Raw genomic sequence first — 24,196 nt, forward strand, 5'->3', positions numbered from 1 at the left:
CCTGCCTATGCAGGGGGTCAGACTCGATGATCTCAAGCAAATCCCGGGACGTCTCAAGCAAATCCCGGGACGTCTCTCAAGCAAATCCCGGGACGTCATTCTCCCCCTGTACTCGGCCTTAGTGAGGCCGCAGCTGGAGTACTGTGTCCAGTTTTGGGCTCCACAATTCAAAAAGGATGTGGAGAAGCTTGAGAGAGTCCAGAGAAGAGCCACGCGCATGATCAGAGGTCAGGGAAGCAGACCCTACGATGACAGGCTGAGAGCCCTGGGGCTCTTTCGCCTGAAAAAGCGCAGGCTCAGGGGTGATCTGATGGCCACCTACAAGTTTATCGGGGTGACCACCAGCATCTGGGGGAACGTTTGTTCACCAGAGCGCCCCAAGGGATGACGAGGTTAAATGGTCACAAACTACTTCAAGATCGTTTCAGGCAGGACATAAGGAAGAACTTCTTTACTGTCCGAGCCCCCAAGGTCTGGAACAGCCTGCCACCGGAGGTGGTTCAAGCGCCTTCATTGAACACCTTCAAGATGAAACTGGATGCTTATCTTGCTGGGATCCTATGACCCCAGCTGACTTCCTGCCCTTTGGGCGGGGGGCTGGACTCGATGATCTTCCGAGGTCCCTTCCAGCCCTGATGTCTATGAAATCTATGAAAAAATCATGGAGGCTTTTCCTAGGAACTGTGTACACAGCATTCTGATTCCCAAGTTGTAGCGCGAGACAACCTTTTGTTCTCTGTTTTCCAAAATAGGGTTTTAAGACAGTAATAGACAAAATCCAGTTTTTGTTATGTTCTAAGTGTTAAAAAAATACATCTTGGATTCCAAAGTGGACAGAGAGGAAAGGTTCTATTTGCAATGCCAGCAAAGGGGAAGTCAACTTCTTACCATTGGTAATTACAGGAAATTAAAATGCCTGCAGGAAGAAACAAAGCTAATTCAGTAATTTTACTATTTCCACAAAGAGACATGTTGAAAATTGCATGGAAAATAAAACATTCTTCAGCACAAAGAGTCATTTACTGAGATGTGGCAGGAGTGGAGAAGGTATTTAAAGCAAGGCTCTATTTGTTGGTACATGAAGTAAGGACATAGAGCAGTATGTTTCTGTTCAGATTCCCTTGCTCTTCTCATTCAGTGCCAACAAGTCAAAAGAGTCATGTCATGTGCAATCCAAGTCTATCTGGTATACTAAAAAGTAAGGGAATATGATGAAGGAAAGTGCATGTGGCATATTTATTTTCAGCTCTAAGTTCGTGACAGTTATTCCAAATTATGAGATATGGCTAATCGAAGGAAGGAAGACAATCATAAAAGGCAACAACTATCTCCATGCTCACAAACACATCTGCTGGAATGAGTGTGCACTACCTTCCATGTTTCTGCCACATGGAAAGCTGCACTTGAATTGAATGGTATATTTCAGGTGAGAAAAACCTAAGCACTTCTTCATTAAAAGGAATGCCATGTGATCCAGAATGCTCAAGTGACTGGAGCAAGTATACAATTTTGTATGATGAAGCCACTAATTCAAATCTGTACCAAATTTAGCAGTCATTATTAAATGCTGTTACTATCTGAATGTTGTTTGGCAGCCTACGTGAAATGATCTAATTGTCACAGGACACTTCTTACCAGATGGATGTTCATGTGAACATTCCCAACTACAGATGATCAAAAAAATTAATAAAGGGAAGGGAGAATCATGACATTTCAAAGGTTTCAACCAGTTGTATAGATGGTAAAAGAAATGGGGGAACTTTTTCAAATTTAAAACTTCAGGGTTTTTTTAATATTGACCTATAAAAAAAATTGGCAAACTTTGCTAGTTGGCATTGGTAGAAGATCTAACAAGCCTTTCAACATGACCACATACAGGCATTTCTATCAGTACATATACAATGTCTGCACCCTGGTTGTAACTGTGAAACACCTTGGTTTGTAACTGGGCACAATTAATTAAAAGAAAGAAATTCTGGTGCAGTTCACGCCAGAGTTTATTGCACCCAGCTTCCATGTTTACACATGCACTGAGGACCACAGCACGTTGAGCTGGGTCAGACCCAGGGGCTCAGCCTGCCAGCCCAGGGCTGCTCTGACCTGGTTCAACGTGCTGCAGAGGAGCTCACTGGGGCACAAGATTGCTCTAATGTGCAGCTAGCCAGCAGGCAGCCCCTGCACTGAAGCACCCTCATGCCCTAGCCAGTCCCATCAGCATCTACACATGCATTGCAGTGCACTAAATAAGTACTTGTGTTTACAAGTACTAACCTACAGCAGAGTTAATTAGCTTCCTATAGCCTAATAGGGTTGCATGTGTAGACACTAAGGGCATTTATACACATACATTTGTCTCCTCCAACACACCAGATCTCCAACGTGTTGCAGGAGACTCAATTAACTGAATGTGCTCCGCACACGAGCTGACACACCCAGTGCTGCATCTCATACATTTGTATAAATGGCAAAATACACATCAGCGTGGGAGAAATGGCAGCCGTGTGCTTTTGAACCAGAACACCTTTGATGTGTTTTAGTTCAAAAACACGCTGCTGCCATTTTCTCAGCACGCACATTTCACCATTTAAACAAAGGCATGCAAATGTATGGTTTTAAAACTGCCTGGCACTGAGGTACAAACATATGTACAGATGCCCTAAGACTTTACTGCAGAGCTAATGAGGCAACTCCATCGTAAACATCTTGTTTAAGGTGTGCCCACTGTGTAAAGACCCAGAAAGATTCCCTTAGGAAACCTGATACTGCCACTTTCTGATATATAGAGGGTATGTCTACACATGCATTAAGGCATTTTTTCTAATGCACATTAAATTTAGTACCGCTAATGTGAGGTACTAACAAAATGCGCATTAGGCTGCCTTAATGTGCAGTAATGAATTCTCATGGTTTTTAAATCATGTTTAATGCTGAGTAGCCTATTTTACTGTGTATTAGCATGATTGTGCTTTTTTATGTGATGCTTTAAAGCACAGCAAAATAGGCTACTGCACATTAAAGTGCACGTGTAGACATGCCCAGAAGGAACATGAGTGACAAGTTGCCTTTCATGAAGCTGAATATGTTCTTTTTTCCTCTCTAAACTCCTGCCTGTGTGCATAGCAGACTGCTCTCACCCCAGTGGAAACTGAGAGTAAACTCACTGAAGACATTGACACTATACCAGGTTAAAAAACAGGAGATCTGCATATGCTTGCAGCTGATTTCAGATGTCTCCTTCAGAAGCATATAACTATGGATGTCAGCTTTAATATTTATCTCAAGGTCACCAATATTGTAGGCTATTTTTCTTACTGTCAGGAGATTCTGGCAGTGTGTGCACCTGGTTAGGTGCAAATGCACTTCCACAGCAGAGGCAATTAATTCAAGCAGCTGAGTATATGATTTCATTGTAGGAGCTGAGGAACTGAGCACCAACAAAGTAGTGATGAGGAATCTCAAAGAAATCAGAATTACTTTCTTCTTTCGTGGAGAGCCATCAGCAAAGAGATCAATAGGAAGGGTTTTTAACCAAACCTCGCCACATTTCAGCATTCAGATATAACAGAACCTGGTTGTCTCATCACAGAAGTAGTCTAGGTCAAACCATTTTATATTGACTTTTTTGTAAGAATTAAAGTGAAAATGACATCTAGACTTCCACTATTTTTAATTTCACAACATGAAATCTGGGCTTCTTCCCCTTCCCTATAAAACACATGATGTATCATGTCCAAAGTTGATAGTAACTAAAATAAACATTATTATTGCTGAGTGATGGACCCTCTGCCAAGGTCATTCTGTAAAACACTTAAAAACAACATCCAACAAACAAACAGTTAAAGATACTGACACAAAAAAGACTGAAATGATCCAGAACTAAAAGTGCTCAAGATAGAAAACATATGTCTCAAAGCTACAAGGAATACAACTATAAATACCTAGCTAGATTGAAGTTAGATTACAAAACAACATCTGGTGCATTAAGGTTATAATCTGATTTTTTTCACTAGCAGTTTCAGACTGTCACCAATTCCTGGTGGCTTAACAAGGTCAGAAAAATGGCACTGCTGAAGGGGATGTCATTATTAATCATTGTTGGACTTGGTTTTCTTTTCAGGTGTGCCCCAGGTTACTATGGCAATCCCTTGCTGATTGGAAGCACTTGTAGAAAATGTGACTGCAGTGGAAACTCAGATCCTAACCTGATCTTTGAGGATTGTGATGAGGTGACAGGCCAATGCCGCAACTGCCTGCGTAATACCACAGGGTTCAAGTGTGAACTATGTGCTCCGGGTTATTATGGAGATGCCAGAGTAGCTAAAAACTGTACAGGTATTGTGCCATGTTTAGCACTGTGTGTATGTGGGCATGTGTGCATGTGCATGTGTTTATGCATACATTTGTACTGATAAACAGATAACTAATATACTACATATATTAGTAATATATGCTATATATATATAGCTAAAACATAGTACAGCAAAATTGTAATGCTTTACTTCTGTCCCTATCTAACAGATACACACACGAACACACGCACATACAGATCTTTCTACAGAACCCAGAGATACTGTGAAAATTTAAAACATCACATATCAGTAAATGACAGCTGATCTCTCACTAATCATTGGCATAGTACAGGGGTTGTCAACCAGGGGTACGCATACCCCCAGGGGTACTTGAGAAGGCCCTAGACACGTGGGTGGGCAGGGACAGAGCCCTACCACAGATGATCCCACACTTGGCAGTCAGCTGCACACCACTCCCCCCCACACTCGGTGGCTGCGGGTACACTGCTCCACGTTCAGCCACCAGGGCTACAGTGAACCAAAAAGGTTGAAAACCCCTGGCATAGTAGAACTCTTTTTAGGTATAAACTGATGAAAGCCCTTGGTACTAAATGCAGTTTGCTTTTATTAGTCAAATTTACATGCTACTTGAATTAAATACTGAGTGAGACTGAGGTGAAGGTGAGCTCCTTAGAGCCTGTAGGAAAGTAGCCAACCACACTGGGCATCTATATATGCAATCCGGGGGGGCACTTTAATTAGAGAGGCTCTGAGAGCATGACATTCAATGAGCTTTAGTTAAAGTGCCCCTGCCGTCATTTTGAAATGCGGGGATGCTGAATACACATGATTCTGAGGCTGCTGGAGCATGTTAATTAGCATAACCATCAGACTTGCAGATTTGATTAACTGAGTCTGCTCCAATGCATGCTAATTAGCATGTGTTGGAGCAGAGGTCCTTCGTGTATGTAGGTGCCCAATAATCCTAAACAATGCCTGCAGTACCAGCCACCAAGATGGCAGTTTGGGAAGAGGCTAGATCAGGGATTCTTTTTTAAAAATAAAAGAGTGACTCTTTTGCTGTAAAAAAATCAGAAAGACCACAGTAAGTCAGAATGTTTTTAATACTATGGATTGCTATTTGAAATATTGTAAATCGTGTTTGTGCACCTAACAATACTAACATTGCATGGTACCCCATGGCACGCTTGAAAGAATATCAAGGCACTCCAGGATATTGCAGCATCCTAGCTGAGAATCACTGCAGTTGGTCTAATAAAAGATATCAAATCCACCCAAGGAACCTTGTCTGCCTATGTCTGTAGACCAACACAGCTATAACCTACACCCCTGCAGTAGATCATGCATTTATGAAGAAAGCTGGCACATGTAAATACACATATTCTATTACAGGGGTAGGCAACCCCCGGCATGGGTACCAGAGCATGGCATGCAAAGGCATTTTGCTTAGCATGTGTGCCTTGGGGCAGATGGCAGGGAAGGGGCTAGGACTGCACTGCCACAACAAGGATTGGACCCCTTGCAGCTCCCCTGCCATCCACCCCTGGCATGCCAACATTTTACAAGTTGAGTTTGTGGGTCTCTTTGGCACTCGGCCCAAAACCATTGCCATCCCTGTTCTATTACTTTTATCCCTTCCTTTCCTCTCTCATGCCTTCCTCCTGTTTTTAATGCTCACTTGCTGTGCCTTATTTTACTTTAGATCATAACTCTTTCAATCAGGGACCATGCTTTTGTATGTACTTGTACTGCACCATGGGCAGTGGAACCACATAAAGTAGATGCCATTTATAATGGTAATGTCACCTGTTCTAAACACTATTGTGTAATCTTGTTAGTTCAAGAGTGGTTGTTATATTTCTATGCCTCATTTGTATTACTTTCTGAGTTTCAGTTCTTCCTAAAACTAGGAAGAATCTGGGCACTCAAATATTTTTAAAAAGGTACATCTTTCTTCCCCTAAACCTCAAGAAAATTGCAGATTCTATTTAAAAAATGTTGTACTGGTTTTTATCTGAATCTTTTAATTTATCCTCTAGGACCAAACTTTCTTCTACAGCTTACTCAACCAACTCCCAATTTGGGAATAGTCATTTTGGAAGGTATTATAGAGTGGAATTGCTGCCCCTAGTGAAAAAGTAGTTAGGGATAAACTTTGGGTCAGTCCAGCACTGCCCTCCTGTACCTGAAAATAGGGGTGCAGAAGCTAGGAAGGTCTTCTCAGTAACTTGGCAGCCTGCTGGAGGGATCTGAATGCCAACCTTTGCAACCCATGAGAAGGAAAGGTATTCCTGGTAGGAACTATATCCAAGAAAGAAACTATTTGGAGAACTGCTTTGGAAGGGGGGTGAATGTAGGCACACAATTGGACTGTAAGACAGCCCACCTAGGTGCTGCCCAAGCAGGCTTTTAAAGAGATTTACAGGTCTAATTTTACCTTTACCTCTGCTAAAAATTAGAATGTAGTTTATTTCATTAATAGCAGCTGACGTTGCCTGAACAGAAACACTGTACAAACATTTAGACAAGTAATCCATAAAGGGTTTCTATGCCTCATAAAGTCTACTTACATTAATCTGAAAATTACTGCTCCAAATCAAAACATCTATGTTAGATGCCTTGTACTTAGCAAGGTTGGCTTAGTTTTTTATTTGTAACTTCTATTAATGCTTTGGAGAGAAATATTCAACCTGAGGAATACCTTATTGAAATGTAAAAAATATGACTATGCATATCTGACTTGCAAAAAGCAACACAAGGGGTACATAAAACAAAAATTTATAGAGAAGTAAAATATGCTAAGAACCATGAAAGAAATAGAATAATAAAAACTACAGATAAAACAGAGGTCATCTAGTCCATGCCACAGCATGAGACAGGGTCATAAAATAAGCAGAAAGGAAATTTGAATATTGGTCTCTCATATCCAGATGAAAGCTTAGGCATTTGTCTAGGATAGAGAATATGATAACAGAGCAGGGGTGCGAACCTGGATCTTTCACATCCCAGGCCAGTGCCCTAACCAGGGAATCACAGACACCCAGCAGACAAGAGCAAGCATGAAATGAAAGGAAATAACAATGTGCTCTTTCTGTGCAAGATATTGCCTAATGAAAAATGTCTTGCATTCCAAAGCTTGTCGAATTTTATTCAAACTATCTAGTTAGTCCAATAAAAGATATTACCCTTGCCTCTGTGCAGCATAATCATTTTCCTATATCATTTTTTTAAAAGAAAACATTTATACTCATTTATAAAAGTTTTGTGTGCTTTTCAGCATACCCATTAGCATGTGTCATATGTTTTATAAGGCTTTACACACACTTCCCCCATAAATTAATTCAGAAGCTTTCTGAAAGTACTGTTACTTATTGAGTGCATCTATATGTGCATTAATGCACCTTTTCTAACGCACATTAAATTTAGCACCTCTGGATGCCTATACATGACTCTGGAATTCCAGAGCATTGGAGTGGACTTGATTAATTGAATCTGCTGGAGCATGGCAATTGCCACGCTCCAGCAGCCTCCTACATCTCGTGTATCAGCATTCAACGAGCTTTAGTTCAAGTGCCCCCACTGCCATTTTTTAAACTGGGGATGCTGAAACATGAGACATGGTGGTGCTCTCAGAGCCGCTCTAATTAAAGAGCCAACCCTCCCCACCCTCAGAGCATGTGTAAAAGTGCCCTCCAGTGTTAAGGTACTAAATGAATATGCTTTATGCTGTGTTAATGCACAGTAGCGCATTTGCACACTTTTTTTAGTGATGCTTAATGCTCAGTAGACTATTTTACTGCGCATTAATGTAAATCCATGGGTTTTTACATGATGTTTTAATGTACAGAAAAATAGACTACAGAGCATTAAAGTTCATGCATAGATGCACCCATTAACACTGTAAAATGTAATGCTACTTTTAAAATGCAGCACTTATTAAACAACTGGATGAAACATAACCTGTCAGCCTTGCTTTTGAAATTAATTTGTTACAAGCATTTGCCACACATGTAAGCTAGCAAGTTAAAAAGAAGATGTAATTTTGTTTCTACATATTGCTGTTGTATTACCTGGTAGCCCTAAGTGTTTTTTCTAAAATAATCTGGATCCTGTCCCCATCATTTATGGCTGAGACTAAAATAGGTCACATTCTAAAACCAATCTAGTATAAAACCAGAACAATTTCACTGCCATTAATTAATTTCTCTGGTGCCAGTGAAACCAAAATGTAGTTCATTATGGCTGCTTGCAGACATTAAAAAAAAAAACTACTCATGCTTTACTGGAAGAAACAGCGTGTAACTTTGACTTGGCTCTGCAGCATCTCTATAGATAAGGCACTTCAGCAGGGCTTTTTGGCACTTTTATGAAATAGCTGATTCAATCAGCTGATTCAATCAGACATCAGGTGAGCCTGCTCCAACTAATGCACTGCCTCTTCTGGGCACTGGGCTCGGTGTGGGAATGCACCAAGTTTAAAGTAAAGGGCTGGTTTGGGGGTGGTCATGTCTGCAAGCAGCCCAAGTTTACAATTAAGTATACATCACAAAAATTTCCCCTCAAAATTTTCTAGCTGCTTGTCATTTGATGAATATCTGTGGATAGACAAACATAAAGTATAATTAAACAATGTTATTACTGGAAGCTGATGATACTGTGAATCACAAAAGCCAAAATAATTCTGGGAAAATCACTATTGTTCCTTTCGGTTTTGTTGTTGTTTGTCTGTTTAACTGTTTATGTTTCAAGACTATATTTAAGTGTTAAAATATTATTTTAAATAACAGAAACAAAGAAATACAGTTGTGTTTTCTAAAAAAAAATCACTTGTGCCTTTAGTAAAACCTTAGCTTCCTAAAGCTGAAATGATTTTTAAAACCTCATTTACTTTCACCATAAGTGGGTTGTGAACAGCCTGGCATGCTAGACTGAATTTTTTTTTCCTCATCTGATCTTGGAACCTGCGCCGTGTTAGACCTGACTAGTACTTGGATGGGAGACTGACTTGGAAACCCAGGGTTCACAAATGTATACTAACTTTCTGACAGTTAAGCCAACTTAAGTTTTTTAAGTCGACTTAACTGTCAGAGCATACACATGTATGTGGAGCAGAGTTGACTTAAATGCAGCCCAAGATAATACACCTCCGAGGTGTATCATCTTGAGTCACATTAGTTAAGTTGACTTAGCTCATAAGATGGCTGCCACCAAGTTAAGGAGCTGTACATGTGTATACTCTGAGGTGGCTTAACTTGTCACCTTAGTTAAAAATCACCTTATTTTAAGTTGACTTAATACTTGTGCATGCACCCCCAAGTGCCGTAGATACAACCCAAAGAGTTTTGGCGAAATATTTAGCAAATACTAAGCTGTAAAAACAGAATGAGTGGGAAGACTTCTTTCAGCTCCATCATCACTGCTGATCTGATGGATGGGAATGCAAGGGTGGGTGTTTGTTTTTTGATTTGCTAAGCTTGGCAACAGCACTACAGTCAGCTATTAATTCTTCTAAGGTTGGAAGGACAAATGAGGAGGCAGTCTGAAGCTGCAGAGTTGCCATCTGCCTACATTTCTTGGGAAACCAGTTCTACTCAAAACAGGCATCTGTGGATATAGTGCAGATCAATACATTCAATAGCCTTCATGGAGATAGATGACAAATACTTAAAACTTTAAGTATGCTTCTTTCCATGGTCTGCCTCCTAAAATTCATTCCATACAGATATCTGTACGTGACTCAAATGAACATCCTGATAATATTAGTCTCTCTCAGATCTCTCCTTTACTCATCAATGAGAATCATCACATATTTGCATCTCAGTTTGGATTAAACCTGATAAATCTCAAAAAAAAAATGGAAAGTAGAAAGCAAAGAGGTGAAATCCATGCTTGCTCTATCCATTGGCAGGGGAGATTGTATAGTCTAATGTGTAAGGCATTTGACTGTGAGGAGACCATGACTCTAATCCTGCCTTTGTGTCTGACCAGCTGGGTGACCTTGGACAAGTCATTTCACCTCTGTGATTCTGTTTCCCCTCCTGCCCTTCATCTTATTTAATTAGACTGTAAGCTTCTCAGAGCATGTACTACTTTTTATTATATAGGGCCTAGCACAATGGGGTCCAAATCTTAACTGATAGATTAACTAATACATATGATACTTTAAAGCAGTTAATGATCATTCTAAAATATCCTTCTTTTCCCACCAGAGTGCCATTGTGAAGGAGGACCATGCGACAGCCACACTGGAGAATGTCTAGCAGAAAGCCCTGAATCTCCTACAGGAATGGACTGCCCAACCATCGGTAAGCAAAACTGCTTATCTCCCAAACTAAACCACTGCCTAACCTTAACACTGCAAATATAAGTTAAGGGTTTGATTCTACAAGGAGCAGAGCATCCTGACCCTAATGCAGCAAAGCACTTAAATGTTTTTTTAAGTGCTACCCTGAAACTGTCCAGGAAGAACAATTATTCAGAGCTGTGCACAGAGATACCTGAGCTACTACTGGGATCAGGAGAGCTCTGCTAAGTCGCTCTGCTCATTCAAAGCTGGCATAGATGCCTCCACATAGCATTGCTTTGAGGCATGAAGTGAATGCAACTTGTTGAATTGTCTTCTCCGGGACTGCTTGCGTGCTTGAACATCTGCTCGTTTGACTGACTGGCTGGAAGGAGTCTGGTTCTGTATACCAGTGTGATAGACACGGCCCTGGAAGGGTTGGAACCTGGGTTTCAGCCCTTTTCTTCCCCTCAAAGCTATTCCTCCATGTTGCATCTAATCCTCATTAATTAAAGCAGATAGACTAGGAGTAGGCAAAGTCCAGCCCACAGGCCAGACTAGATCCATGGCAGACTTCATTTCCCAGCAGTCCCCATGGCAGCAGCTCCTTCTGGCTCCTGCCAATGGACCCAGCCCCACTGCCTGGGCATCCCGCCCTGCATGCACTGCCAGGGGTGGGACCCATGTGAGCAGGGCACACAGCTGGGCAACTGGAATGAGGCTGCTTCTGGGAGCGAGTTGGCTCAGTGGGGCCAGGAAGACCGTGGGAGCTTGAGAGGGTCAGGGTCAAGGTAGAGCCATGATCTGGTGTGCGCACACCCCTGCAACAAGTGCAGGTTTTGTGGCCAGGGGTATGCAGGCAGCAGATCACAACTCTGTCCCAGCCCTGGCCCTGCACTGTCACCACCATAAGATCCTAGTCCCAGCCCCAGAGCAGCTCCCCAACCAGCCATGCAACCTACCCATGCTGCTCCCAGATGGTCTCTATAGAGACCCTGGGAGTGTGGGGACATGACAGTACAGGGCTAGGGCTGGGGCTGGGGCTGAGGCCATGGCAGAGCCCCAGCTCTGCATCCCTGCACTGTCACAGCCCTGTGTTGTCATGGCCCCACCACTCACAGGGTCCCCATGAAGACCATTTAGGAGCCGTGCAGGTAAGGGCTGTTGGGAAATGGAGTCTGGCTGCTGGCCAGATCTACCATTTTGCCCACCCCTGAGATAGACTGCAAAGAGGTGGGGGAGCATGAGCTACAGTCCATCACTGCAAGCCACAGAGCCTCTGCTCCTGGCTCTGCATATCTTCCCTTCTTGGCTACCCAGTCTATCTGCTACAGCAGGAGGGATTGAGGATGTTCTTGGCACTGCCAAGCCCATGGCCTGGTGGTTAAGGCCCTTTGCTGGGAAGTGTGAATTATAGGCTCAGACCCTCCCAGGGGTCTGGCTCTTGCATCTCCCACTCCCTGGTAAACATCCTGGCCACTAAACTACTGAGCTAGTAGAATGTTTTTCCGAGCAGCTAGTCATCCCTGGCTTTTCTCCAGTTACCTTTCTGGAGATTAACGCACGGTTATATACCTACCCAAATAGAGAGCATGCATAGCCATAGCGAATCCATGCTGAACATACTCTAAAGAGCGAGTCCTAGCTGAGCAGTTATTAACAGGATCTAAAAGCCATGCAAGGGACAAAAATGCACCTCACAGCTATATTTAGAGGTGTCAATTACACTTAGTTTCCTATTGGAGAAATAGGATTTGACTCTCCAGTATGACTATGTTGTAACTGTTGGTAAATGTTCAGCCTCTGATGAAGTAGGTTGTTGGCTACATAAGCTCTTGCGTCTCTGAATGAGTTAATCTTTTAAGGTGCCACTCTACCATGCCTCCTACATACTGTACAGCACAGAAGACATGCAGTGCAGCCAAAAGAAATTTGGCATTTTAACCTATACTCTTTCTCAGAGTTCTTTCTATTTCTCAGAGTTATTTCTAATGCTTGTGTATTGTTCAGGTAAGGCTCTTTGTACATATTAATGATTTCATCATTAGAAATGACATAGTATTTTTTAGAGCAAGAGGCATGGCTATATTAGAGATCTAGGTAATCATAATACAGATATATTTATACTGTGCTTTTAAGAACTGACCTTCTAACTGAATTGTCAATCCAGAGTACAGCTGCCGTAAATGACTGCCAGTCAGTGAGCAGGGAGTACATCCTAATTCTGCTATAGCAATAAATATTAAATAAGTGTTTCTATGCTGTAACAGGATAGAGTGTGTGAACTGACCCCGGTTTCTCATTCTCTGGGCCACAAGCATGTTGAGCCTTTAGGGAAAAGCCAGGAAATGCCTCATATGACCCCTCCCACTGTTCATGGAGCAGCCTTGACAGTTTTCTCAAACCAGGCCCATCTGGTCCTCCTCAGCTGGAAGCTTGGTGCCTAAACTGTGGGACTTTGAAAGTGGGTGGATTAAAATGAAGAAAAATGGGTGTCCTTGGGGCTCCATTAATAAGAAAGAGGAGGGTCTCTTGGGGAAAGAAATGCATGAACTGAATTTTTAAAAAGAAGAAGGAAAATGCTTCCTATTTACCTGGCACTGATCTTAAAAGAAAAATGACCCTATCTTCTCTTATTGTCAGACTGTGATAAATGCATTTGGGATTTGACTGATGACATCCGATTATCAGATATGGCTATTGATGAAAGCAAATCAACTTTGCTGAGCATTTCCACTGGTGTTGCTGCTCACAGACGCTTAAATGAACTGAACTCAACTGTTTCCCTCTTTGAGGTACCAATTTTTGTTGGGTTTACTTTAATATTAACCCACCATTGCTTCTGCATTCGAATGTGCTTCAATCCCCCTTCACTACTTCTGAAGCCCTTTGCTGCTTGTACTATGGCACAGAATACTTGATCTCCAGATGCACTGAGCTAACACTCTTTTTAAATAAAAATCTCTTTTCATGCAGATGAAACTGTCAGAAAAAGAAAACCATTCTGAACTTAGGAAGATCCAGATGAATAATGCTGAGACTGAAATGAACAATCTCCTTGAAGACATAGAGGCACTTGATGTACAGGTGTGTTTGCAGTTCACTTTGTGGCTTTACAGTACAGTAGGTGAAACGAGTTTGTCCTATTCACTATAAGGCCCTAATGGAATGGAGAAAGGTCCTGGCAGATATTTGGTAGCTGTTTTGAAATTTAAAAGTACTAATCTGGGAATTAGAACTGATATATCCAGTCTGTTGCCCTGAAAATGTAGGAGGTAGAGCTTCATTCAAAATCCCATAAAGTTAATAGGACATTTTCCACTCTTAAGATCATAGTTTCACATACAGTTCCCTATAGTTCTCCATAGAAGCCACAGTTACTAAACTGGTACTACATTTGATCTCAGGTTGACATCCTGTATTTTCATTTCAAATTCTAATTTATAATTAAGTAAAGTAATCAAGATTAAAGTAATTCGGGTGTATTTTTTAGATGTTTGGAGTGTATGTATTTTACATGGATGATCTCATAAAATTTAAATAAGCCTGATTAAATACTTCAAAGCGTATTTCAAAACCCCTGGTTAAAAATGGTTTATCGGGTGCCTACTGAGATGAGTGTCTGATCAGTGCTCAAGATATGTTTTGACACAATTATAATCATAAACACTTTATCTATGTTCAGTTGCAAGACCATAAAACTGGGGTTACATTCTTGCAGCTCCTACAGCACATTCACTACAACCTAACACAGCATTAACATAGCAATGGGTTTAAACTGCAGTCAAGAAAATGTAAATGAAATCCCAGGAGCAGGAGCTTCTCACATCTTAGTCCAAGGCCAGGTACAGACATTACACTTTTACCAGTATAAGTAATTGGAAACTGGTCTACATCCATAACAGAACAGAAGTTCAACACAGATAGACTGGTTTAAGAATGGCAAAACCAAGTCTAAGATTTGCCCTCCCCTACTTCTCCAAAGAGCGAATGTCTGTTCTGTTTGCTACCAATCTAAACTATGCTGCTTACAGAAAACTGCGTAACTTAAATCAATTGTACCTTGGGCTTTTAAAATGTCTGTACCTAGCCAAAAAGCCTAATGGTCAGCTTGCTTGACCAGGAAACAGGAAAACTGGATCGTTGACTGCCCTAAATCCAGAGGTGGTTAGCAATCTTTTTGATTTCCCAGCACAGTACTTTAACCACTACAACCACAGGTCAGGTATTATCCATGCCCCTCTCCTGACCTCTTGAGGCTGAGCCAATTATCTTGCATTTATATTCATTGGAGAAATTGAATGGAGGGCAGTTTCTGTCTTACTGGGAACAAAGGCCCGTCCAGAGTATCCAGAACAGAAGCCATTTCACAGAACCGTACACACCCAAAACCCAGTGATTCTCAACCAGGGTGCCACAGCAGCCTAGGGTGTCTTGAGATTCTTGCAAGGGTGCTGTGGGGTTAGCACTGTTAGCCCTTAAAACATGATTTACAAGATGAACCATGAGGTTTCAACAGGAATCCATGGATTACACAAATATTGTGCCCTGTTGTGGTCTTTCTGAGTTCTTTACAGCAAAATAATTGATCTATTATTTTTCTGTAGTAAAAAATCTAGTGGAAACTAAGAAAGAACTGGCATTTTCCGAAGGGTGCCTTGAGTCTAACAAGGGGTGCCTTAAGTCTAAAAAGGTTAAGACCTGCTCTAACCTAATTTCTTCCTCCTGCTGCCACATATCTCCCTGTCTTAGCTGCCTAGGGGGGAAACTTCAACAAAAGGGCTGAAGATACTTCTGGATAATACTTGACTTGTGGATTAGTGATTAGAGTACTGTACCAGGAAGTCAGGCAGAAGGCAGGGCAGGGTAGCAACTTAGAGGCTGTTTCAGAGAGACACGAGATTTCAAAAGCAACAACCTACTTCATCGGATGCTAGGAAAGGACTGGCCAGCATCCTTTCCTAGCACCTGATAAAGTAGGTCACTGACTATGAAAGCTCATGCATCTCTGAAACAGTTAATCTCTAAGATGCTACTCTGTCCTACAGTTGGTCTGACTTTAGACTGACGCAACTAACCACGTCTATAGTGGGAAGTCTGAAATATGTCGGTCCAAACCCACTTTGTGTCTGATAGGGTCATAAAACCTGTCTCTCCTGCCTCCTAGGAGACTGAACCAATGAATTCAGCATGTGTGGTCCTTCTTCTGTGGACTCTCACTTGTGAAGAGTCTCACAAGAGAACTTGTGATTCCTAGGAAAAGGGGAAACATTCCTGGAGTCCTTCAGTAGAGGGAAAAGCACAGGTTTAACCCTGAAAACATCCCCTTTGTGCTCTTTTCAAGGTACTAACAATGAAATCAGTTTTGAAGCTCATGTTCTGGTTTAATACAAAACAGAATTACAAACTGAATGCAATGCTTCATTATGATAAATGTCATTCCTAATGACCCAAGCCTGAATGTAAGGCAATTATGGTAAAATATGGTAATGCTCTGTTCTGAACATCCAGCTGGGATTTAGGGGAGTCCTCCTGTGGACTTTTTTGAAATTCCAGCCTGGCTCTGCATGAAGATCCTGGGATTTGGGTGTTCAGCAATGGTTTTCTTAATTTACACTGCTATCCTTTTTCTATCTCAGGAAAAAATGCTGCTTCCCACCCACAAGATATCACCAGTAATGTCATTCTAATAGCAGTGTTCAATCCTTGGGTTACGCTCACCGAATGCAAATAAAAACACCAGGGCTGGGAAAAAAGAATGAAGAGGGTAGTTAGAAAGGAAAAATATTTAAATGAAAAGGCTACGATGTAAAAATTTAACTCTATGGCTTTGAAATAATAAAAGCAATAGTAAATTCACCACCACAACCACCAGAAACCCTGAAGGTAATACAAGAATGCAATGCTTTCTTTTCAAAGGCAAAATAAAGAATCTGTATTAAAAAAAATCCTTAACCCATTTCTTTCATTAAGTAATAAACATTCATCTTCTATTTCCTAGGACTGGTCCTTACTCTGCTTCCACAGAAACAAGGTTAATACAGTGTAACATCTGACTAAAATAATACTAACTTTCTGTCTGGTTTAAAGCGCCACCTGGTGCTTCCACAAGTGCAAACATATATGTACAAAATATTTTACTATGCAGATATGAGTACAAGTCACAGCTGTTGAAACAGAACAACTAGCATCACAGGACATGGCAATAGCAAAGCTATTAATAGCCTGAGGACAGATAAATGAAACTTAATTTCTCAGTCAAATGTAGAATTAAATAGGAACAACAGACTTTCCACACAGCTAACTGCAAGAGTAGACTTCCAAAATATTGAATTATCGACTGAGCGTTCAAATCTGAACCTGGATCCTAATTTTCAAATGAAAATTAGCTCTTTTATGAGCCAAATCAAAATTCTGAATCCATGTATTTTGATACTATCAAGCATCAGGTGTTGACTTACATACAAGACAGGAGTAGTAAACAACATAGCAGTAAGCTCTTCTCTTCTTTTCTTTTCTTTCAGAGAATACATTAGGGAAATTAAAGGAAATGTAATTGAGGTCAATACATTCATACGAAACATGCCAATTCTGTAATGGTTACCCTTCATTTTTTCTCAGTCCTTAGCCAAAGCTTTATTATATGACCAGCATTGGGAACCCAATAAGCTTGTGGTCACATGAAGAACAAAATTTGCAAGGCAATCCCAACTGTGACATAAGACTGTCTTTCTGTCTGTCTAGGTATATAGGCTATCCAGTAGTTGTCTGAGATTTAATAAGATGAAGGAGAGAGAGACTGTGGGGATGAGGACCCCGAGTTAAATTGCACAATAGAGCAAATTAAACTGGCTCCGATCCTCAATTTTTTCTTCTGCCCATGATTTGTATCACTTAGGAAATGTGTCTAGCAAGATCAGGCATTGGTAGTTGGCTAGGCAATCTGACATTCAGCAGTAAGTCTGATGGGAGGTTTAAAATGGTACATAATTTATGATAATTTGATTGCAGCAAATGATGGGGAAATGTGGGGCCAATTCTAATCTTCTGTTCTGCTATTCATAAAATACCAACAAGGCAGCTTTGGCACATCAAACACTTCTGTAAATATCATTTTGTGTGATGAATGGACCTTCAGATGGTCATTGGGAAAAAGTGAAATGTATTTTTGTACTGCCTGTCACTATGCATGCATGTGGGTTTTTAAAAAAATCTAATCTTGAACTCACATGGTTTATTCATAGAGAAATCAAGCATCAAGCAAAGACCTTCGGATACAGAAGGAAACCATGGCGACCATTCACCGTGCTACACAGCTTGTGCAGCAACTCAGCAATATGAGGGATAACATCCAAGGTAAATAGATTTTTTTTAGTTCAACTTAATGTCAAGCATACATTAGTGAAATGTCCAGCAGAGATATGTCATAGTACTATGAGCACTCTTTTAAAACCACCAGATGTAACAGAATGTGATTCTACAATGAACAATTCTTTTTTAACATACTCCTGAAGCCAGTGTACCACGCTCTTCTTTTCTCTTCCTCCTGAGATTTCCTTTAGAAATTGAAATCTACACTCAATAGCATATTGAAATCAATTCTATTTTTTTTTTGTGAAGCATATGAGGATAATCATATTTGCAATCTTTTTGTTTGTTTGCATGGATATTAGAGGCTTTTCTTTATCCTGCTATCCTTTATCTTGCCAAGTACTGATTAGGTACTTGGATAGTACTACAATAGAGGCCATATAAAGAGCTGAACAGCCAGATATAAACACAAAGTTTTCCCTTACTCACTCATCACACAAACCTGTAGGTCTGCCATCAGAGCAAGGGTCGAGTGGAACCAGTCTAACCTCTAGAATCAATTTTGATAATTTTCTAAATAACAGGGTACATCTACACGGAAAGGCTGCTGTGATCTTTATAAAGTCTTTTGTTAATAAACAAAAGACAAAAATCCCATCATGATCATCAGGGAGTTTTCTTCTTGACTTCACTGGGGCAGGATTCCACTCCATATTGTTATAAATAAAATGTTTCCTTTCCTGACTGATTTTGTTGTCTTAATTTTGTGGAACCAGTATGATCCAGTACTGTGAGGGACAACCATTTTCGCAGGTGTGCCACAAATGAGTATCATGCCCTCCCTAGTATCACGCCAAACACCTATCTACCTCTGATCTTTTGCTCTGCTTTCTCCCCCATCTGCTGCTGTACTGCCTGTCCCCTCCCCGGTCTGCTGCATGGCATACACACAGGCTGCCCATGCCACTTGTGGGCATGCATGCCTCATGTTGGCCACCACTAATTTAGTGGACCAGATATGGGACTGGAATTTCTTAAATTACAGTTCCACCCCAAACACTGTCTTAGTGAGTGGCTTTATGTTTAACTTCTTTTGTATGAAACTTGTTCTGGTAAAGATTGCTCTTGTCTGAGCGATTCCAGGTAGATGTCTCTAAAGCAAACAAAACACGGCAGCTTCTAAGCAGGAGTGCTGGCTGGAAAGCAGAGTCCAGAACATCCCCCATCAGTTCCTCCAAGTCAGTTGTAGTCATTAAGCTGTGGAGTTTTCAGTGAATTTGGGTTTAGATACTACATTTTTTCTTAGCTATGGTTTCTATCTCTCAGAAATACAGAAGTTGAGAGGGAGACACACATTTTATCATACTTCTTCCAAAGAAAACATTGCCTTTAGTGAATAGAAATACAGCATTGTAAACTGTCTGACTCATACAACGTATCAGAAACCACCACTGTAATGCTGTTTCATAATGGATAAAAACACATAGCATATTTCATGTCTCCCAAAACTAGCACTGTGGTGAAGAGCTTCTTCATATTTAAATATCGTGACAACCTCTGGCCCACTGTCTCAAAGCTTTACTCATCTGTGCTCTAACTGACTGTTAAGGAATACAAATAACACTTATAAAGTCAACCTCTGTATAATACTGAAACAATAAAAGCATTGCCATAACTAACAAAAATATCAAAATGTAGGCATATTTACAACTAGAAAATAAACTATCGTATTCATTCATGGATCAAGAAATATTTTTTTTGATTTAGAGACTATGAGACTGTTTGCATTTGCAAGAGTTTTTATTATCTTATATATCAAGGAACAAATAATAACAGCAAGCATTTTGCCAAGCACAATTGCAATGAAGAAAAACCCTCTAGTCAGAGATTATTATCCATATTCCAGCATATCAATGGTATATTCTTATCCTATGAATGTATTAACCTGAGATTAAACCCTGAAATATACTGCAGCCTCTCCTTTTGTAGCTAGAAGAAAAAAAAAACAAATTACATGCACTCATAAGTCTCCCTACTCCCTCTGCACCTTCATCATAAATGCCTCAGGTCTATCATAGAACATGTTTACATAACATTAGCAATGACAGACAACAGGAAAAAAAGTATATTTGATGACTAATAACATAAAGGTTAGACTGATATGACCTGGCATTTGTACTGAGTAGCCAATAATTAGGTAAGACACCTTCCTGCCAAAGCTATGTGCTATGGAAATAATTTTATCTGATACCGTAAGACGGGGGGGTCAAAGATATGGCCCATGAGGCAGATCAGCCCTAGGAGCCACTTCATCCAATCCCCAGTGCTGGCCCTGAGTCACAAGTTGAACCATTCATGATACATGTCGGGGGGTGCCTGACCAGCTTCACACACAGGGCCTGAGACATGTGGTACCAACTCCAGGACCCACATGGGGCCAGTGCTGGACCCCACCCTGCATGCTGGACCCAGCACCCAGGCTGCCTACTTCAGCCAGTCTGGGAGGTGAGCTGCAGCTCCCACCCTGGACCAGAGAGATCAGGTGCCGTATTTCTCCAGTCTCTCTAGCATATGGGGGGGGGTGGGGAGGAGCATGCTCATGGATCCCCCCAGATGTTGGATTCAGCACCCATATTGGCTGGTCCAGGACTGTGTCACATGCCGTCACACTCCAACCAGTCCAGGACCCACAATGCACATGGTAGACCAGCTGGAGCAGGCAATGTGGGCACAGGATCTGGCATGCAAGGAGGAGGGAGAGATAGAGTGTGGGGGGAGGGTGGGGGCAGTCCAAGGGTTCAGTCTAGCCCATGGAGCCAGCTCCTCACTGTTCATCCAGCCCATGGACCAATCCTGTGGGGCCAGATGGGCTTGACACCCCTGCTGTAAGAGAGATTCTTCCTTTAACATCAGCATGGAATAAGTGGCCATGCTTTTAAGAGATGTTGTGAGATTGATAATGTTCCTTTTGTCAGGAGTCGGGGCACCAAGCAGGCCAAATTGCCTCCATTTGTCCCTGATTACCTGAGTGAGTCTGGCTGCCAACAGTCTCACTACTTACAGCTGGCCTCGATTGCCTGCACGGGCATAGCTAACACCTTACCAGCAGCCACGCTTTCAGTGCCCAGCAGACTACTCAAAAGGACAGATGCTTCTGTGTCTAGTCTTGGGCTTCATTATTACTTCCTGCCTGCTGAAGTTTTTGCTCTGGACTTGCCAGCTCATCATGTCCCTCTGCCCCATTACTCCTGACTCCAATTCAGGCAGCCTGATAACAGCCAGCTCCTGGCTCATGGCTTTAACCTGGTGATCACCTACGTCTTGGTCCCTTACAGCTACAACTGCCTGCTCCAGACTCTTTTCACATGAGACCTAAGGCTCAGATCCTGACCTGCTTTGCTCATCAGAAGTCCCATTAGCAACTTTTATGAAAGAAGCAGAGTTAGGTATAAACTGCATCATCCCAGCTAAGCACTGGTTCCTTAGATATAGTAACTATTCTTTCAATTACTTTAGGTAATTACAATCTGCCTAGCATAACCTCCTCTATCCTGTAACTTTAGTTGGATACTCCATTCTTTTTCATTTCTTGCTTGATTGAGGTAGTATGTCTTTACACTGTTGAACAATTGCTACCTTATACTCTGGAGGACTCAAGGCCTAAAGGCTAGGGACAGACATTCAAAAAGCCTGAGTGTGAATTGATTCAATCTTTGCAGGTTAGTCTAACCTGGCTAGGCTAAACCAGTTTTGTAACCGGACAGACATCCCAGAAATACAGGCACAGGCCTGCAGTGGCTCAGGCTAGAAGCCAGGGGGTGCTAGAGCAGCCCTCCCTTCCTTCCATAGCATACAGCTGAGGGGGGCATGGCCAGGCTCTGGCAGGAGCTCTGATTAGCCCAACAGAGAATTGATAACAATGTTTATCACCCAATTAGGAAAACAACAGAGAGACATTACCAGCTACTTGTTGATTCTGCCTGTTGATTTAGCACCGACTGTAGCCAACATGTGGTCTGCTAACTAATACACAGATACCTCTCCACAAGGCAGAGGGGAGGGGGGAATTTCTGCTTAGCACTGTATTGTTGGAGTGACCATCTTTTTCTTTGTCCTCAGAAATCAGCAGTAAGATGATATACTATAGAATTCAACATGAGCTGAGCCCTGAAGACATCATTCAAAAGCTGAACATGGCAGAGGAGATGCTGAGGGAAATCAGAAGTCGCAAGCCTTTCACCAGTCAGAAGAAACTTGCTGATGATGAGGCTGATGCAGCACAAAAGTGTGAGCTTTTTTTCTGTTTCTCCACCTGATTAAAAGATCCAGCATGACAACAACTCTCCAGTAGTGATCAGGTCATAGTAACAGGCGATTCTGAATCTATATTGAGCCTCCTTTCAGAATATGTTGACTTTAGTAGTTACTGGGATATTGGAGCATTCATAGCTTGAGAATATGTGCTATCATGACAAGCATAGGAAATCTGTGAACCGATAAACATTCTTCCTTTATGGCTTACTGTAAATTATTAATTTTTGCTTGGACATGAGAAAACTGTGATTTAGCCATGACTGCTTGTTTAAAAAAGACAAATAAAAAAAACAACATGAAGGGTGTCAGTAAACTAGTATCTGGCACAATAAGAACAACATCAATTTTAGATACACCTTAGATTCAGTATTATGGGGGTCTACAAACTTATACTAGTGGAATTACTGATTTGAGTGAGGTTCCCCAGCTGATAATTGAAACTACATGGTGGGAAATCAGTGTTACAGTTATCTTACACCATTTCCAACCTAAGCTAGGTAATTTTTGGAATAAAGCAGTATGCAGTGTAAAACTCTTCCATCCAGAGAATAAAGGCATGAGTAGATGCAAGAGTTACACTGCATTTAAAAAAACTGGCTGTGGTGTATCTGAATCTGGTGTAACTGTTTCATCTGTCCATTCTCAACCCATAATAAGTAAAGCTAAACCATAATAATTTCTTCCAGTTTCATTCACAGGCAAATTACTGTGGTTTAGGTTCACTTATCTCATAATATGAGCAGACAGACTGAACAGTTACAATGGATCATTTAACATGAATGTCCCCCTTTAAATAGTGGAACTGTCCAAGCCTTGAGAGTTAGCTGAAGCACCACATCAGAGAGAAAATAACCTAGAAAAAATACCTGAATGTCATGTCTCTATATTTCAGATGAAGTTAAAATGAAACAAGTTTTTCCTATTCAAAAGAGCAGGACTAATTTAAAAAACTAGCTAAATATTATAGGTGAATATTCAAATGCCCTAGCAAATGTGATTTTATTGGCAACCTAGCTAAGGACAGCAAAGACAGGTCATGATGTTTTTCTCGTGCTGGTATATGTAAACTTCTTCTGAAAGCATTTATCTTCATCTTCATCTCTTTGGAATATCATGGAGGTAGGCTAGAAGCTTCTGCAACAGAAGACAAGAATGGAATTCAGAAAGATTAATTAATATCCTCTGTCTCTTCCTGTAGTGCTAAGGCAAATTGAAGAGTGGCAGGTGTTATATAATGCCACCAGATCTATGTTCCCTACTGTACTGGACCAGATCAATGACCATGACATGAAGATCTCAGACTTACAGGAGGCACTGGACCAGGCTCTTGACTATGCCAGGCAAACTGAGGACATAAATGAAGAAAACAAAGCCAAGTTCCAAGACTACAAGGTATGTACAGTCTGGATGTTGTTGTGTGTCTGGGCAATCTGTTTTCACTGATAAGGTCATTTTAATTTTTAGATTCTAAAACTGTGTTGTTTTGCCAGTGACAGTACTAAGCTTTTCCTCTGCCTGAGATGCTGTTTGGTAAATTGAAGCTGTTATTCTCAGAGGCAGTGTAAATACTGGTTAATAGAACAAAATAAAAGTCCATTTCCAGCTCCATATTTGGTTAAGCATGTCATACCTACATATGTTCCTTTATCTCTTTGTGCTTCTCAGAGAAGAACCTCACTTTATAATTATGATTAAAGGACCATAGTTAAAGATGTAATTTGGCCCACAGCAGAAAGAATTTTACTTTCTCAGTCTAGATGTGGGCTATATACCATGTACTATTATTTTTTCTATCTGTGAAGTTACAGTAAAAGGCAAATACGTTAAAGAAGATGACAATGACATACTACATAACATATTGGCATTACTGTTCACATATATTTCAGACATCGTGCAACAAAGCTAGGGGGGCTCCTTTACAGCACAGCAGAGCTATTCTAAATGCAATGATGACAGTGGGGGGGGGGGGGGGGGGGGG

The 24,196-nt window shown here is 41.2% G+C and overlaps 1 protein-coding gene across 3 annotated transcripts in view; it reads left to right on the forward strand.

Moving 5' to 3' along the window:
• LAMA4 (laminin subunit alpha 4) overlaps window positions 1-24,196 on the forward strand; it is a 181,049-nt gene that overhangs the window by 72,198 nt on the left and 84,655 nt on the right. For 2 of the 3 annotated variants that reach the window (XM_006019468.3, XM_025198838.1), the window contains 7 exons: window positions 4,118-4,332; window positions 10,520-10,615; window positions 13,237-13,388; window positions 13,570-13,680; window positions 17,838-17,949; window positions 22,024-22,191; window positions 23,417-23,610. In XM_006019468.3, the coding sequence (XP_006019530.1) occupies window positions 4,118-4,332; window positions 10,520-10,615; window positions 13,237-13,388; window positions 13,570-13,680; window positions 17,838-17,949; window positions 22,024-22,191; window positions 23,417-23,610 (1,048 nt within the window). The remainder of the gene's footprint in view (window positions 1-4,117; window positions 4,333-10,519; window positions 10,616-13,236; window positions 13,389-13,569; window positions 13,681-17,837; window positions 17,950-22,023; window positions 22,192-23,416; window positions 23,611-24,196) is intronic. The other variant, XM_025198839.1, reaches the window with a different exon arrangement.

The sequence above is a fragment of the Alligator sinensis genome, unplaced genomic scaffold (genome assembly GCF_000455745.1).
Source record: "Alligator sinensis unplaced genomic scaffold, ASM45574v1 scaffold737_1, whole genome shotgun sequence".
Lineage (NCBI taxonomy): Eukaryota > Metazoa > Chordata > Crocodylia > Alligatoridae > Alligator > Alligator sinensis.